General features: G+C 36.6%; 1 protein-coding gene across 3 annotated transcripts in view; it reads left to right on the top strand.

Annotated features, from left to right (window-relative positions):
- Positions 1-18,753, top strand: part of map7d1b (MAP7 domain containing 1b) — a 91,247-nt gene that overhangs the window by 33,125 nt on the left and 39,369 nt on the right. For 2 of the 3 annotated variants that reach the window (XM_056479344.1, XM_056479342.1), the window contains exons 2-4: positions 8,463-8,657; positions 16,615-16,683; positions 17,020-17,040. In XM_056479344.1, coding sequence (XP_056335319.1) covers positions 8,463-8,657; positions 16,615-16,683; positions 17,020-17,040 — 285 coding nt within the window. The remainder of the gene's footprint in view (positions 1-8,462; positions 8,658-16,614; positions 16,684-17,019; positions 17,041-18,753) is intronic. The other variant, XM_056479343.1, reaches the window with a different exon arrangement.

Raw genomic sequence — 18,753 nt, 5'->3', positions numbered from 1 at the left:
TACATTAGCACAACAGTTAATGCATTTCTCAAAACAATTAGTCCTTTGTGCACATCACAGTAGCAGTTTCTCATTCCTTCCAACAAATTGCAAATGCTTTTGGACGTGCATCAACTGCTTTCATGCAACTCTCAGCTGTTTTATAACATTATCATTTGCTTATGTCATGTCAGTCAAAATGAACTAAGCTTGTGAATGCTGAATAGTCATTCCATATCAAACTAAGAGTCCTCATTTCATTACTTGAGTCTTTACATACAAAATGTTCAACTAGTCAAAATCTGTCAAGCTAATTTTATATTTTAAAAAATTAAATCTTGTTTTTTCCTGAAAATTTCTTCTAAATTGAACATTTTCATGAATGATTCACAGATCTGTGTGTGTTGTAGCTTCAGTTCCAATATGAACTGCAGTATTGTTTACAGTTGTGCACAGCTCTACCCAAAGGAAGTTAATGTTTGTTGTAAATAAGGGTGTATTTATTGTTCTGCACAATGCTGTGAATAAATTAGAATTGCACAGAGTAAATGCAGTAAACATGCAAAACACAAACTCAATGTCTTGTACTCAGATACCTCACTAATTCAGTGATGTCTGCATTCACTGTAGTTTTCAAATGGCTGTGCAAATAGTATATACAGTAGTGCTGTCTTGAGCATTTTCAGGAAGCGTCACCAAAATCTGACTCTTTTTGCATTGGAAAAAATGTACAGAGTAAACTGTCATGATGAAAACATGAAAAAGCCATTTGACTATCTTGTTCATAAACAATGGAGTCAGGACTTTCATCTTGATGATGCTAATACTTTCATTGACATCAATACTTGCTTTTGAGGAATGAGCTCTCCATTTTAAGCCTGTGACACGCTTTTGCAGGTTATCAACTCGGTTTTGCAGTGTGTACTAATTGTTTTGAGAAATGCATTAACTGTTGTGCAAATGTAAATAATGTTGTGAGAAATGCACCAAAGCCACTGAGAAAAACTGTCAATAATTAATAACATAATAATGTAATATAATTTATTTTTAATTTAAAAACAAAAGCTGCAGTTTTGCTTTGTATGGCTGCATAATTTTGTTTTTTGTCATTTATATTTAAAACAACAACAACATTATTATTATTATTATAAGATAGATAGATAGATAGATAGATAGATAGATAGATAGATAGATAGATAGATAGATAGATAGATAGATAGATAGATAGATAGATAGATAGATAGATAGATAGATAGATAGATAGAACAAATGACAGAACGACAGATAGATAGATAGATAGATAGATAGATAGATAGATAGATAGATAGATAGATAGATAGATAGATAGATAGATAGATAGATAGATAGATAGATAGATAGATAGATAGATAGATAGATAGATAGATAGATAGATAGATAGATAGATAGATAGATAGATAGATAGATAGAACAAATGAAAGAACGACAGATAGATAGATAGATAGATAGATAGATAGATAGATAGAACAAATGAAAGAACGACAGATAGATAGATAGATAGATAGATAGATAGATAGATAGATAGATAGATAGATAGATAGATAGATAGATGGATGGATGGATGGATGGATGGATGGATGGATGGATGGATGGATGGATGGATGGATAGATAGATAGATAGATAGATAGATAGATAGATAGATAGATAGATAGAACAAATGAAAGAACGACAGATAGATAGATAGATAGATAGATAGATAGATAGATAGATAGATAGATAGATAGATAGATAGATAGATAGATAGATAGATAGATAGATAGATGGATGGATGGATGGATGGATGGATGGATGGATGGATGGATGGATGGATGGATGGATGGATGGATGGATGGATGGATGGATGGATGGATGGATGGATGGATGGATGGATGGATGGATGGATGGATGGATGCCAGGCCACATGTAAAGCGATCTAGAAAGTGTAGAGCGTTGTGCACAAAGAGTTGTGCGCGGCAGGCCAGAGTAACGGTGGCAGGCCAGATTGACCGCCAGGCTACCGGAAAATGTCTCCCTATGGCCAGTCCGCCCCTGCTAACAGGTATAAATGTAGTTAACTTAACCAACCATATCTAAAGAGGCTGCGTTTGTTTTCATGTCAAATATTTGACTTTGTGTCCTTTTAAATCTGATGTTAAATCTCCCTCCTACTTTTTGTCTTCTGATAACAAATCAGCGTCTGCTTATTGTATCTCACATCTCACATACTTAATGTCCTAGCCTAATTGCTTCTGTGAACTACTAATTAATTCCATCTCCAAATGAGAGTCATTTAGCATCTGATTATTAGCGTGAGCTTGTCTGTTGAAGAATGGCACACTATCTTCATTTTTTCCCGGGACAGATGGCTTGTTGTAGTTAACACAGACAGTTTGTCCCGTTGGTCTCGGCTGTGAGATATTGGCCTGCTGCTAACCTTTACAGACTCAACATTGGGAACTTGACCCAGATTTTTGTTTGACTTTGAAGATTGCAGTTGCTAACACTGCATTTAGTTTTATGGCATATGTTTAGCTCTTTTTGTCTGGATTATTTACAGTTGTAAAGCTCAGCGATTGTTTCTTGTGCCGCTTTTAAACAGCAGTTGCGCCTGTAGCTTCACGGGGTCTGTCCTAAGTAGACGACAGCTGCAAAGACAGAAACACATCGATCTTAGAAACAACTGGAGAGACAGAGACGTGTCCTGTAATCAAAACAGGATGTTTAGACCTGCACTGACCTCATGTTTACCCCCTGGAGGTCAGAGGTTGAGATGATAGTCTGTTGTTTAACATTTGACCATGGTGTGACACGGTAGACTTGACTGACACAAGGTCAGCGGTCAATTTTGCAAGCACTCATTTAGCAAATGCTTATTCATGAAGGTTTTCACAATGCATTTTGAATGGAGTGAATTTGTGGTCCGGCCCACATACCGCATGGAATGATGGCAATAGGGCGGTCCACTCCTGTTTGCCAAATATGGGCCACAATTAAGCCATAGACATTCCACATGTCAGCCAGAATTCAACCAAATGAACCAGAACTGAGCCTATTCTGGGCCAAATTCTGCTTTTATTCTGGCCCAGATCCGGCCCAAATCAGACACTTAAATCCGGCCCACATACCGCATGTAATGATGGTATAAGGGCGGTCCACTCCTGTTTGCCAGATATGGGCCACAATTAAGCCATAGACATTCCACATGTCAGCCAGAATTCAACCAAATGAACCAGAACTGAGCCTATTCTGGGCCACATTCTGCTTTTATTCTGGCCCAGATCCGGCCCAAATCAGACACTTAAATCCGGCCCACATACCACATGTAATGATGGTATAAGGGCGGTCCACTCCTGTTTGCCAGATATGGGCCACAATTAAGCCATAGACATTCCACATGTCAGCCAGAATTCAACCAAATGAACCAGAACTGAGCCTATTCTGGACCAAATTCTGCTTTTATTCTGGCCCACATCTGGCCCACATCAGACACTTAAAACTGGCCCACATACCGCATGGAATGATGGTATAAGAGTGGTCCACTCCTGTTTGCCAGATATGGGCCACAATTAAGCCATAGACATTCCACATGTCAGCCAGAATTCAACCAAATGAACCAGAACTGAGCCTATTCTGGGCCAAATTCTGCTTTTATTCTGGCCCACATCTGGCCCACATCAGACACTTAAAACCGGCCCACATACCGCATGGAAGGATGGTATAAGAGTGGTCCACTCCTGTTTGCCAGATATGGGCCACAATTAAGCCATAGACATTCAACATGTCAGCCAGAATTCAACCAAATGAACCAGAACTCAGCCTATTATGGGCCAAAATCCTGCTTTTATTCTGGCCCAGATCTGGCCCACATCAGACACTTAAATCCGGCCCACATACCGCATGGAATGATGGTATAAGTGCGGTCCACTCCTGTTTGCCAGATATGGGCCACAATTAAGCCATAGACATTCCACATGTCAGCTAGAATTCAACCAAATGAACCAGAACGGAGCCTGTTCTGGGCCACATTATGCTTTTATTCTGGCCCAGATCCGGCCCACATCAGACACTTAAATCCAGCCCACATACTGCATGGAATGATGGCAATAGGGCGGTCCACTCCTGTTTGCCAAATATGGGCCACAATTAAGCCATAGACATTCCACATGTCAGCCAGAATTCAACCAAATGAACCAGAACTGAGCCTATTTTGGGCCACATTCTGCTTTTATTCTGTCCCAGATCTGGCCTACACCTTACACTTGCTGTACAAAAATCCCAGCATGCATTGCAGTATGAATACATTCTATAGCTTATTGATGCTCCAGTTTTCATTATCTGCTGTTGATTCTGCTGTTTATGTTGACGTTGTTGATTTCGTCACTTTTAGTCTCCTGTTTGTGATGTTTTATTAATTTTGTTGATTGTCACCGTTGTTGAGGTTCATACAATAACTGGGCCATATTTGCCATATCATATCTGGGCCACTATAGGCTTAAATCCACATTAGCCAGAGCTTACTGTGCCAAATATTTGCCAAAAGTGGTCCACATATGTTTTAAAATAACTGGGCCACATTTGCCATATGTTCTGGGCCACATTAGGCTTACAACCGCAATAGCCAGAGCTTACTGTGCCAAATATTTGCCAAAAGTGGCCCACATTTGTCTTAAGATAACTGGGCCACATTTGCACTTACACGTGTGAGCCACTTTAGGTTTAGACCCAGATTACCCTTAAATGACTATGCCACATTTTTGCCAACTGTGACCCACATTTGTCCTCCATCATTTGGGCCGAATTTATCATTTGCCTTATGGGCAACATTAGGCTCACATTCAGATTACATTTAGCCATAAGTGACAAATCGTTGCCTTAAATGTCATATATGAATTTGAATCTTTGGCCCCCCTTTGCCATTGCACAGGTGGGCCACTTCAGGCTCACATTCATTTTGTCTGGGCCGAACACCAGTGTCGCATAACTACCTAAAATGGCCCATATTCATATGCTATCTAGGCAGTAGTCATTATTATTAACCTACCATTAAATATGACTTTTGCCTCAATAGCTAATATTTTTACCAGTTGTGTTTGAAAATAATCTATATTTGTATTCTTACATTCTACATAATGTTATAATGTGTATAATCCAATATGCATATACATATTGTAGACCATTTTGAGGAATGTAAACAATAACAGCGTCTATTTATCACTATGGACCGCGTCAGCTGACAGTCACTCACCGCTATATGACTGGTTTGCGGATTGCATATGAAGGGGAGACGGCACCTGTAACGTAAAGGAAAGGGAATCCTGCCATAAAAGCAAAAGCACACAACAGACTCACATTTAAGAGCAAGGGGCGGCCCCTGGTGGTTCGGCTGTATGGGTTGCGTATGGAGGCTCGACTCTTTAATGTTTGCTTGCCACTCTTCAGAGAAAGACTGAAAATACAGGAGAAATACGGGAAAATTCTTTTACGGGATGATAACGGGATAGAACTGTAAAATACGGGGGAATCCCGGTAAAAACGGGAGGGTTGACAGGTGTAATTATATTGTACAGTCCTAAACTAAACATTCATGGCTTGCCTTTGTTTTTGTGAATACACACCCTCTAGTGGTGAAAATTACATACCGTGCCTTAAGATGTGGCACAGGCAAAAATATTGGATCTTGTGCACATTTTTAAGTTTTTTCAGTCTAATGAAAAAGAAAACATGCCACAGTGGAATGAACTGGCAATTATTCTGTCAATTGTTTTATGTGGCGGATGCGCTTTCAGGATTCCCCCATGGTTCAGGAGCTCCCATGACTCCAGACTCAGTCACAGTGTCATCAAAATACACCTTTGTTTGTTGTGAATAGATGCCTACTAGTGGTGAACATTACATACTGCGCCACAGGCAAATGCACTGGATCTTGTACACATTTTAAGATCACACTTTGTAAAATTTAATTTAAATTATAATACATATTTTCATGTATTAAATTTTAAATTGTACAGAAATACAGAAATTTCTTCTAATTTCTAATTTCTTCACGCATCTATAGTTGTGGTGCGGATGAAAGTGACATTTTGTCCTCGTTTCTCTCTCTCTGTCTGTTTGAAACTGAGATGAAGCTGTTGGATCGAGACCACCAGGCCTTCAAACGGCCTCCCCAGAGGGTCTTGCGCCACTCCGGCATGTCTCTACAGCTCTTTCTGCATCTGAAGCGAAGAGAATAAACATATTTAGTCAGCTGTTAAATGAGCGGTCACTACTGATCCTGTTATCTAATTAGATTCATGCCAAGATCATTATAGAAACTCGTCTGAAGGGCAGCAGTCACGGATTTCTTCAAAACAGCATTGGGTTAATCCTCTAAATCCATTATGTTGAGGATGGGGGACGGTTTAAGGCTTGCATTATACTAATGAAAGCGCTAAGTTAGCTTACACCTTATGACATGGCTTGACTTTTGTATGTATGTTTATAACCGCACAGATATTGACTTTAGGGATGCGAGTGATTCCTCCAGGCGTATATTCAGAGAAAAGGGATGCACAAGAGGATACTGATATGCTCTGATGGGAAAATCCTGCGGGAGGGAGATCACATGCTGTTTTTATGGTATTCTACGTTTAAGTAAAGAGACTCTAATGGCTTGCTAATGAGGCTGAAGTGCATGGTAATGAATAAGCAGAGAGAGAGAGATCATTTCTGCTGGTGAAAATCTGATGATGCATACTGAGAAATGTATTATTACTGTATTAATACTCCTGCAGATTCTGTGTTGATGAACACAAGTTAGAGAAATGGTACTTAATATTAGTAGGCTTATATTTATTTATTATTATAGATTCAAATTTTAGGTATACACTGAGTGGCCACTTTATTAGGTACACCTTACTAGTACTGGGTTGGACCCCCTTTTGACTTCAGAACTGCCTTAATCCTTCGTGGCATAGATTCAACAAGGTACTGGAGATATTCCTCAGAGATTTTGCTCCATATTGACATGATAGCATCATGCAGTTGCTGCAGATTTTTCGGCTGCACATCCATGATGTGAATCTCCCATTTCACCACATCCTAAAGGTGCTCTATTGGATTTGGTTCTGGTGACTGTGGAGGTCATTTGAGTATAGTGAACTCATTGTCATGTTAAAGAAACCAGTCTGAGATGATTCGCGCTTTATAACATGGCGTGTTATCCTGCTGGAAGTAGCCATCAGAAGATGGGTACAGTGTGGTCATAAAGGGATATACATGGTCAGCAACAATACTAAGGTAGGCTGTGGCGTTGACACGATGCTCAATTGGTACTAATAGTACTAAGTTTGCCAAGAAAATAACCCCCACACCATTACACCACCACCACCAGCCTCAACCATTGATACAAGGAAGTATGGATCCATGCTTTCATGTTGTTGATGCCAAATTCTGACTCTACCATCCGCCTCAAGGTTCAAGATAATGTGTGTTCAGAGCTGCCATGTGATTGGCTGATTAGAAATTTGCGTTAACGAGCAGTTGGACAGGTGTACCTAATAAAGTGGCCTGTGAGTGTATATCAGCATTATTTTAGATTATTTAGGGCAAAACATAGATAGATAGATAGATAGATAGATAGATAGATAGATAGATAGATAGATAGATAGATAGATAGATAGATAGATAGATAGATAGATAGAATATTTGACATTTATAATATTTTAAGGTTTTCTTATAATAAGGTTAATCTTATAATTTTTTACTATATTTTGTACATATTTTTTATTACAATCATACAATATTTTCAGATAATTTTTTTTCAAGGTTATTTATTTTTTAAATGTATTTTACCACATTTATTTATTTATATATTCATTTCTGTATTTATTTGTTTTTGCTTGGATTTCTTTTTACGTTTCAGTCTTAAACATGTAAATGAGGGAGGCGTTCTTATGTAGCCTCATTGTATTATTGGTCGAGAACCCACAAATAGGAGAGTCCGCTCAACGGAATCAAAGGGTTAAAGATTAGATAAGCCATTGGATAAGAATGAGAATTGCAATCTTCTTTTTTTAGCAAAAAATCCTCGGCGGGAATTCATCGGGTCATCGTGAACACCACAGTACAACGTGCCAACACACTAACCACTATGGCTATTGGCACCGACTGATTATTTTGGTTTTTATTTATTTCTTGCACTCAGATTGAACTAATTCATTCTGAAAACTAGATTCACTGAAGGTGTGTTGCATTCAGTTTCTTTTCACAGCTATATGTGTCAGTTCTGTTTTAGCTCTGTAATATAAATCCTTTTATTTCCCAGTAGTGGGTTGTGGCTGGAAGGGCATCCGCTACACAAAAGATATGCCAGAATAGTTATCAGTTCATTCTGCTGTGGTAACCCCTGATAAATAAGGGACTAATCTGAATGAAAATGAATATAAATCCTTTTATTGAGTCTTTTTTATTTCTCTCTCTACTGTAGTCCTCACTTCTCCTCCAGAGACGAGCGGCACGCTTCAGAAAGACACTGAGCTGGACAGTGAGATCCTGAAAGCTGACGACACCACAGTCACAGACTCCTCCCTCATCACAGATCCGCCCTCAAAATCAGAGCCAATCAAATCTGACCCGAGACCCAGCACGCCTGGATCCAGTCCCAACCAGACGGCAAAAAAAGGTAGAATGCACTGCTTATGTCTCTCTCTCTCTATATATATTTTAATTAGCTTTCTGAAAAGTAAAAGGACTAAACCGAAGGAAAATGAATGAATGAATCGTAATATTTAATATATTAAATAATATTTCAAATGTATTTAAATATATATTTAGTATTTCATAATAATATTTAATCAAATAAAAAACATTTAATAACAGTATTTTTAATAATGCATATATATTAAGCTATATTATAATATATCAATGATATAATATGTACATATATTATAACACTACTGAAAAAAGATACATTAATAATAAGTAAAAATAATAAATATAGGAATTGATTGTGCGTAATATTTTTTGTTATATTCTATTAATATGTATTATTGTTCAATTTTGGAGAACCTATGCAAATTGTAGCCTCAGTTTCCTGTTCTTAGCTGACAGAAGTGGCACCCGGTGTGGTCTTCTGCTGCTGTAGCCCATCCGCCTCAAGGTTTGACATAATGTGTGTTCAGAGCTGCCATGTGATTGGCTGATTAGAAATTTGCGTTAATGAGCAGTTGGACAGGTGTACCTATTAAAGTGGCCGGTGCGTGTATATCAGCATTATTTTAGATTATTTAGGGCATAACATGGATGGATGGATGGATAGATAGATAGATAGATAGATAGATAGATAGATAGATAGATAGATAGATAGATAGATAGATAGATAGATAGATAGATAGATAGATAGATAGATAGATAGATGGATGGATGGATGGATGGATGGATGGATGGATGGATGGATGGATGGATAGATAGAAAAAAATGAAAGAACGACAGATGGATGGATGGATGGATGGATGGATGGATGGATGGATAGATAGATAGATAGATAGATAGATAGATAGATAGATAGATAGATAGATAGATAGATAGATAGATAGATAGATAGATAGATAGATAGATAGATAGATAGATGGATGGATGGATGGATGGATGGATGGATGGATGGATGGATGGATAGATAGAAAAAAATGAAAGAACGACAGATGGATGGATGGATGGATGGATGGATGGATGGATGGATGGATGGATGGATGGATAGATAGAAAAAAATGAAAGAACGACAGATGGATGGATGGATGGATGGATGGATGGATGGATGGATAGATAGATAGATAGATAGATAGATAGATAGATAGATAGATAGATAGATAGATAGATAGATAGATAGATAGATAGATAGATAGATAGATGGATGGATGGATGGATGGATGGATGGATGGATGGATAGATAGAAAAAAATGAAAGAACGACAGATGGATGGATGGATGGATGGATGGATGGATGGATGGATGGATGGATAGATAGATAGATAGATAGATAGATAGATGGATGGATGGATGGATGGATGGATGGATGGATGGATGGATGGATGGATAGATAGATAGATAGATAGATAGATAGATAGATAGATAGATAGATAGATAGATAGATAGATAGATAGATAGATAGATAGATAGATAGATAGATAGATAGATAGATAGATAGATAGATAGATAGATAGATGGATGGATGGATGGATGGATAGAAAAAAATGAAAGAACGACAGATGGATGGATGGATGGATGGATGGATGGATGGATGGATGGATAGATAGATAGATAGATAGATAGATGGATGGATGGATGGATGGATGGATGGATGGATGGATGGATGGATGGATGGATGGATGGATGGATGGATGGATGGATGGATAGATAGATAGATAGATAGATAGATAGATAGATAGATAGATAGATAGATAGATAGATAGATAGATAGATAGATAGATAGATAGATAGATAGATAGATAGATAGATAGATAGATAGATAGATAGATAGATAGATAGATGGATGGATGGATGGATGGATGGATAGAAAAAAATGAAAGAACGACAGATGGATGGATGGATGGATGGATGGATGGATGGATGGATAGATAGATAGATAGATAGATAGATAGATAGATAGATAGATAGATAGATAGATAGATAGATAGATAGATAGATAGATAGATAGATTGATTGATAATTAAAACAAATATAATGTATATTTAATTCAGTTTATTCTTAACCTTTATTCTTATAATTTTTTTCTATATTTTTTACATATTTTTCATTACAATCATATATTTTCATATGTACAGTATAAAAAGTATAAATAACAGTATTTTTAATAATGCATATATATTAAGCTATATTATAATATATCAATGTTATAATATTTACATATATTATAACACTACTGAAAAATAAGTAAAAATAATAAATATGAGAATTGATTGTGCGTAATTTTTTTTGTTATATTCTATTAATATTTATTATTGTCCTATTACTTGACATTTATTTTATTTTAATGCTATTAATATGTCATAATTCATTAAAATAAACATAGCCTTCCTAACGTTCTCTTACTAAAATTGTTTACTAAACTGAGAGTATAACCATATGTGTTTGCATTGCATTTATATATCAGCGTTAATTTTATTGTAAATGAAAAGCAATAGAAAAGTACGTTTAAAGTGATATTAGCATATCACTTTACACAGTGACATTTTACACAATACAATGAAGCTACAAACACTATTTGTAAATAATATGACAATTAATTACTTTGCAAATGTAAAAATGCAGTTCACTGTTTTAAGATTTATATTTCTTAAACATTTTTGCAGTATTTATTAAAAAATGGACAAATCTTTGATGATTATGTTACGAAAATAGATTTAAGAAAAAAAATAGTAATAAATTATTTTAAAAAATAATAATAAAATAAAAAACATAATAAAATAATAATTTAAAAGAAATCAGAACAAGGCAGCACGTTGGTGCAGTGGGTAGCACAATCACCTCACAGCAAGAAGGTCACTGGTTTGAGCCCCAGCTGGGTTAAGTGGGGTTTCTGTGTGGAGTTTGCATGTTCTCACCTTGTTGGCTTGGGTTTTCTCCGGGTGCTCCGGTTTCCCCCACACGTCCAAAGGCATGCACTATAGGTGAATTGGGGAAGCTAAATTGTCCGTAGTGTATGTGTATGGATGTTTCCCAGTGATGGGTTGCAGCTGGAAGGGTATCTGCTACGTAAAAAAACATGCAGGATAAGTTGGCGGTTCATTCCACTGTGGAGATCCCTGATTAATAAAGGGACTAAGCCGAAAAGAAAATGAAAGAATGAATGAAATCATCAGAACTCATATAGCAGAAGGATGAAACATACAATAATAAATAACATCACTCTCATAGCAGAGCGCATACATGTGAGCGTCCATGGGTTTAAAGAGACAGGCTTTAAAGAGACCCTTTTCTAAATTTGTCAGTCATGGCCACAAGCCAAGTCATTGTTCATGAAGAGGGCGAGACGTGGAGACACGCATCAAAGCGCCGAGGGAACCTTGGTGTGTGTGTGTGTGTGTGTGTGTGTGTGTGTGTGTGTTTGGGGAAGGTTTGCTGAGTGTTCTCGAACAGTCTCGAGTGTATCAGGTTTAGTGAAGCCCTTTTGATGGTGGGCGCGGGGCAGACTGGTTGCCATAGCAACAGCTCGATTCACTGGCAAAGCATTGCATGTATATTATAGTATAAGGAGGACACGCTAAATGAGGAGAATACAAGGATGATGCATGTGTAGATTCAGATGAGCATTTGATGCTTTGGGTTCTTCAGTTATATGCAAAATATATAAGATTATTCAGTAAAATATTCAAAAAGCACTAGAGCAGTGTTATATATTTTGCTGATTTATGCACTTATATTATCACAGATGTTTTGAAGAATGTTCAAATCTAGATATTTTCTAGAAATTTCACTAGTCGGACAAAGTGTGCGCTGTGTGTTTATGCTAATGACGTCACACACCCTAAACTTCTGGTCTCTTTTTTCATCATAATAAGTGTTAAATACTTTATTTCATGGGTGCCATGAGATATAACAAAGACCACAACTCCCATGATTCCACACTCATCAAATTACACCTTTGTTTGTTGTGAATACATGCCCTCTAGTGGTAAAAAATTACATACTGCGCCTTTAAGATGTGACACTGTGGGCAAAAACACTGGATCTTGTGCACATTTTGGACTGTGGATTTTGCATCTTTGTTTTTTTCAGTCTAATGAAAAAGAAAACATGCCACAGCGGAATGAACTGCCAATTATTCTGTCATATGTGTTATGCGGTGGATGCCCTTCCAGGATTCTCCCATGATTCAGGAATTCCCATGATTCCACACTCAGTCACAGTGTCATCAAAATACACTTTGTTTGTTGTGAATACAGGCCATCTAGTGGCAAAAAGTACATACTGTGCCTTTAAGGGGTGACACTTTGGGAAAATACACTGGATCTTGTGCACATTTTAAGATTTTGGACTTTAGATTTTGGACCTTTGATTCTCGGTCTAATAAAAAAACGAAAACATGCCACAGCAGAATTAACTCCCAATTATTCTGTCACATGTTTTATGTGGCGAATGCCCTTCCAGGAAACTCCAATGATCTAGGATCTCCTATGAATCCAGACTCAATAGCGGTGTGATCAAAATACACCTTTGTTCATTGTGAATACAGGCCCTCTAGTGGTGTAAATTACATACTGCGCCCTTAAGATTTTATACTGCAGGCAAGAACACATGTGCACATTTTGGACTTTGGATCTTTGTTTTTCAGTCTAATGAAAAAGAAAACATACCACAACGGAATGAACTGCCAATTATTCTGTCATATGTTTTATGCGGTGGATGCCCTTCCAGGATTCTTCCATGATTCAGGAACTCTTATGATTCCACACTCAGTCACAGAGTCCTCAAAATACACATTTGTTTGTTGTGACAAACAACCACCCTCTGGTGGTGAAAACTACATACTGCACCCTTAAGATGTGACACTGCGCAAAAACTCTGGATCTGGTGCACATTTTAGGATTTTGGACTTTTCGGCTTTTTGTTTTTTCCATCTAATGAAAAAGAAAACATGCCACAGCAGAATGAACTCCCAATTATTCTGTCATGTTTTTTGCAGCGAATGCCCTTCCGGGATTTTCCCATGATTCCACACTCAGTCACAGGGTCAATAAAATACACTTTTGTTTGTTGTGAATACAGGCCCTCTAGTGTCCAAAAGTACACTCTGCGTCTTTAAGATGTGACACTGCAGGCAAAAACACTGGATCCTTTGCACATTTTAAGATTTTGGACTTTGGATTTTGGATCCTTGTTTTAATTAAAAAGAAAACATGCCACAGCGGAATGAACTGCCAATTATTCTGTCATATGTTTTATGCTGCGACTGCCCTTCCAGGATTCTCCCATGATTCCACACTCAGTCACAGTGTCATTAAAATACATCTTTGTTTGTTGTGAATACAGGCTCTCTAGTGGTGAAAATGACATACTGCACCTTTAAGAAATGACACTACAGGCAAAAACACTGGATTCGGTGCACATCTTCTAATTTTGGATATTTGGGCTTTTTCTTTTTTCAGTCTAATGAAAAAGAAAACTTCTAAAATACACTTTTAAGCCTTTCTTTTGTCGCACTTTATCACTTTATGTCTATAGATTTTCATTTTAATACTTATTTTTACCCTCAAAAATGCTTTCCTTACTTTCGTTTAGTAATCAGAGTCCAAATATCTAAAACTCTTCAATCAAGCAACATTTTCTAGTCAAGTAAAAAATATCTTGTTTTTAAAAATAGATTTTTTTTCTTGAAACATGCAAAAACATGCATCTTTTAATAGGGTAAGCTAAATAATCTACTTTTTGTTTTGAAATGAGATGGTGCATAATGACTGTGTTGAGAATATCTATGTTGTTCTATGTTTGTAAATGCGGTGTGCCATCTTTGCTCTTCCTGTCTGATAAATAGAAATACTCAGAATAAACCCTTACTCACCGCATTTCTCTTCAATGCCCGGGGTTCAGCCACTTCTGCAGTTAAAGAGCCGGAGTCACACTTATCTTGATTGAATCGATACACTCCTGAGGCCAGAAGAAAATGGAAAATGTCAGTGACAAGCCTCTAATTTGTCAGGAAAGAAAAATGAAGGAAAGGAGAAGCTTGCTTGAGAGACAAATTGCTCAGCATGTGTCTTATGTATCGACCAGCTTTCGTCAGGTTATAAACAACAAGCTTCACACTTCATGATGCATTTTACTTTTTGTATCCTTATGCCAATGCTTGGAATGATACAAATTTTAAGAGGAACACTATTGTACTTTTTAGGTACTAATATGTCCCCTTGAGGTATTGATATGGACCTCATAGGTGCCCCAGTGACAGCTCACATACCTTTATTTCTAACAGCGTACAAAGATAATAATGACAGATTTACATATCAAAAAATAATATGTATGTGTATTATATAATAAAAAAAAAATATATATATATATATATATATATATATATATATATATATATATATATATATATATGCACTAGCTGACAAAAGTCTTGTCGTCGATTTCAGTTGTGACAGCAACAATAATAACTTGACTTCTAGTTGATCATTTGGAAATGTGGCTGAAGGTAGAGCTTTCTGATGAATCATCCGTTGATCTGCATCCCAATCATCACAAATTTTGCAGAAGACCTGTTGGAACCCGCATGGACCCAAGATTCTCATAGAAATCAGTCAAGTTTGGTGAAGGAAAAATCATGGTTTGGGGTTACATTCAGTTTGTGGGCATGTGAGAGATCTGCAGAGTGGATGGCAACATTAACAGCCTGAGGTGTCAAGAGATTTGTGCTGCCCATTACATTACAAACCACAGGAGAGGGCAAATTCTTCAGCAGGATAGCGCTCTTTCTCATACTTCAGCCTCCACATCAAAGCTCCTGAAAGCAAAGAGGGTCACGGTGCTCTAGGATTGGCCAGCCCAGTCACCAGACATGAACATTATTGAGCATGTCTGGGGTAAGATTAAGGAGGAGGCATTGAAGATGAACACTGGGAGTCCTGCTGCCATTCCAGATGACTTTATTAATAAGTGATTTGAGTCATTGCAGAGATGTATGTATGCAGTCCTCCAAGCTCATGGGAGTCAAACACAATATTCGTTCTGTTTCCACTGCAGCATGACTTTATATTCTATACTGGACAGTATTTCTGTTCAGTGACAAGACTTTTGTCTAAGCAAAGTCAGACCTTACTGCCCTGATTAAATAATTGAAAATCAAGGCATGATCATATTTTATATAGGTAAAATCAGCGTAATCTAGAGGCCTTTGCCTTTCATATAAGCCATTTCTGATACCAAATGATCAACTAGAAGTCAAGTTATTATTTGAAGAGTTCAGATGTAAAAACTTCTAAGTGCCGTCTGAAATTTCCATCAAAAATGAAATGTTTTCTCAGCCTCCTTTGTTTATGTTGAGATATTTTATTTTAAAGACCAAGAAAATGACTTATTATTTGCCATAAAAGTGATATTACTAAACATACACACAGGAGCCTGATAACAATACTCATTTTACAGACAATTTTCAGACAGCATTTAGAGTTTTTTGCATCTAAACTCTTCATCTGTTGTTCCTAAAATATGGATAGGTGAAAAACTTGTATATATATATATATATATATATATATATATATATATATATATATATATATATATATATATATATATATATACACATAAATATACTCTGTTCTGTCATTTAAATTTTGCTCTGTTTTATTTTTTATTTACATTTTGACATTTTAGACATATATATTTTAGCATTTTGGTTCATAATTTTTTGTTAATGCTAATTTTAATTATTTTCTAACTATAAAGAATGAATTTTAACATTTTAAAAATAGACGTGACCTGTAATTAATTAGTGCAGTGCCATTGGTTGCTATCTCTAAAATGTTTTCAAAGGTCTTTTATCAGTGCTATTTGTTTAATGCAATCTAAAAGATATAAAACTACATTTTAAAATATCATCATCTGCTATTTTTGTTGTTCCAACAGATGCAGTGAGTTCAGAACAACGTCAGAAACAGGCCAAGAAGCGGCGAGAGGAACGGGCCAAATATCTGGGTGAGGCACAATAAACACAACTCTCGTCCCGGGACACGTTCAGCCCTGTAGCACTAATAATATGGTTATACCACACAAAACATTTATCTACCTTAGAAGTAGCTGAAGTACACCAAAATATATACACACGGCTTAAGCCAGTGTGAGGCCAAATAACAGTTAACCCAATTATATGCATTTCCCATGTGAAACAGTTTGTAATTAAGTAATCAAACTTTAGCTGCGAGTGCAAGGCCGACTGGTTTGTAATGATGTTGAGCGAGACGCGGCAGTCGTTTAAAGGTGCAGGCTGATGTGATTGACAGATGTGCTTGTGATTTGTGTTTACTGCTGCAGAACAGCGAACCCAGGAGCAAGGTAAGATACAATACTGATCAATAATGTGATTTAGTGAATCAACTCCATTTATTTCATGTTCAGGCACATCGGCTCTCTTCTGTTTTTCCCATTTTGGTTGTGTTCACTATGATTTAGTATTTAGTATTGTCCATATTTTTTTTAAATCGTCATTATTTCTGTAAATGAGTAAATGTCATCCACTTAACTGTATTTATTGTATATAAAGTGCATTCTAAAAAATGCTGGGTTGACCCAACATTGGGTCAAATCGCCAACCTGATTTCACATGTTCCTGGATTAACATCTATGTTGATCCTGGAACAACATTCCAGTCAGCCGATCAGAATTTAGGGATATGTTTACTGTTTATGTTAAGCTTAGGCTTACGGTTAGGTTTATGCTCTTCTACATGATTGATATCCAACTATTAATCCCCTCTGATTTTTGGAATAATTTACAGTTGTGGTTGGGTTTAGGGGTAGTGAATGGGTATGGATTACATTTTCCTACAAAATTGATGTTCCAGGATCAATATAGATGTTAATGCAGGATCGCATCGTACTTCAAAATCATGACGTGCGGGTCAAATAGACACAAGCACAATTGGGGGTTAATTTTTCAAGTAAAATTTAAATTACACTATTTAATCCAATTGTTGGGTACATATTGTACATAGAGTGTGAATTATCAAGAATTTTGAAGGAATTTTAGCTTTAAAGGGAACCTTTTATGCCTCTTTGTACAAAATTTCAAAAGAAACCCCCTAGAGTGTGTATATGAAGTTTTACCCCCCAAATAATGTTTTATAACTCTTTGAAATGGCTCCTTTCAGGCTTTGATCCTAATTGTGCCATTTTACTGTCGCTTTAGACTGTCGCTTTAAATTCAAATGAGATTGTGCTCTTTTTAAAAGAGGGCGAAGCTACAAATGCCTATGTGTCAGCATAGTGGCAGATTCAAAAACAAGAATTTTGGTAAAAATCTGCGGATTTATATGTGAAATAAAAATTATATCTGTTTGACTTTTATTTAATGTTTAAAATGCAAATCCAATTAGATCCATTTTATTTGGTAAATAAAGCAAGTCTCTCTTATAATATATCTACTAAAAGACAATAAATATTAGTTTACAAACTACATTGTACATAAATCAGATGAACATTTTTATATTAGTCAATAATATTACTGTAATTAATCTAAAAACTGTATACATATAGACACATTTACTCAAGTAAATAAACAGAATCAATAATTGACTAAAATCTGCGGAATTCTACGCGCACAGATTCCGTGTGGGCCTACTCATAACCTCTTAAGGCCCAAGGTGTTTTTTTACATGCATTTTTTATTTCTCTTTACTATTTGGGATTATTGGAACCTAATTAGAATAAAAATCTTAGTATCATCTTTTGATATGATGTACTTTTAGAGAAAAATGATGTCCATATATGTGGACTTGTGTTCCGTATTTACATAAAACACTTTTTCCTGAATTTTTTTTATGCATATATAACTATATATGCCTTTTAAATAGCCACTTATAAGCTAAAATGTGCTGTCCACATATGTGGACACTCAAGGCCTAGGAGGATAATGTTCATCAATCATCAGCATGGTGGTGCAGTGGGTAGCGCTGTTGCCTTACCACAAGTAGGTCTCTGGTTTGCGTCCCTGCTGCGCCTGTCTGGAGTGTTTCCCCCACAGTCCAAACACATGCGCTATTGGTATATT

This window comes from Danio aesculapii, chromosome 19 (genome assembly GCF_903798145.1).
Source record: "Danio aesculapii chromosome 19, fDanAes4.1, whole genome shotgun sequence".
In the NCBI taxonomy this organism is placed as follows: Eukaryota; Metazoa; Chordata; class Actinopteri; order Cypriniformes; family Danionidae; genus Danio; species Danio aesculapii.
This window is presented reverse-complemented; position numbering and strand designations above follow the sequence as displayed.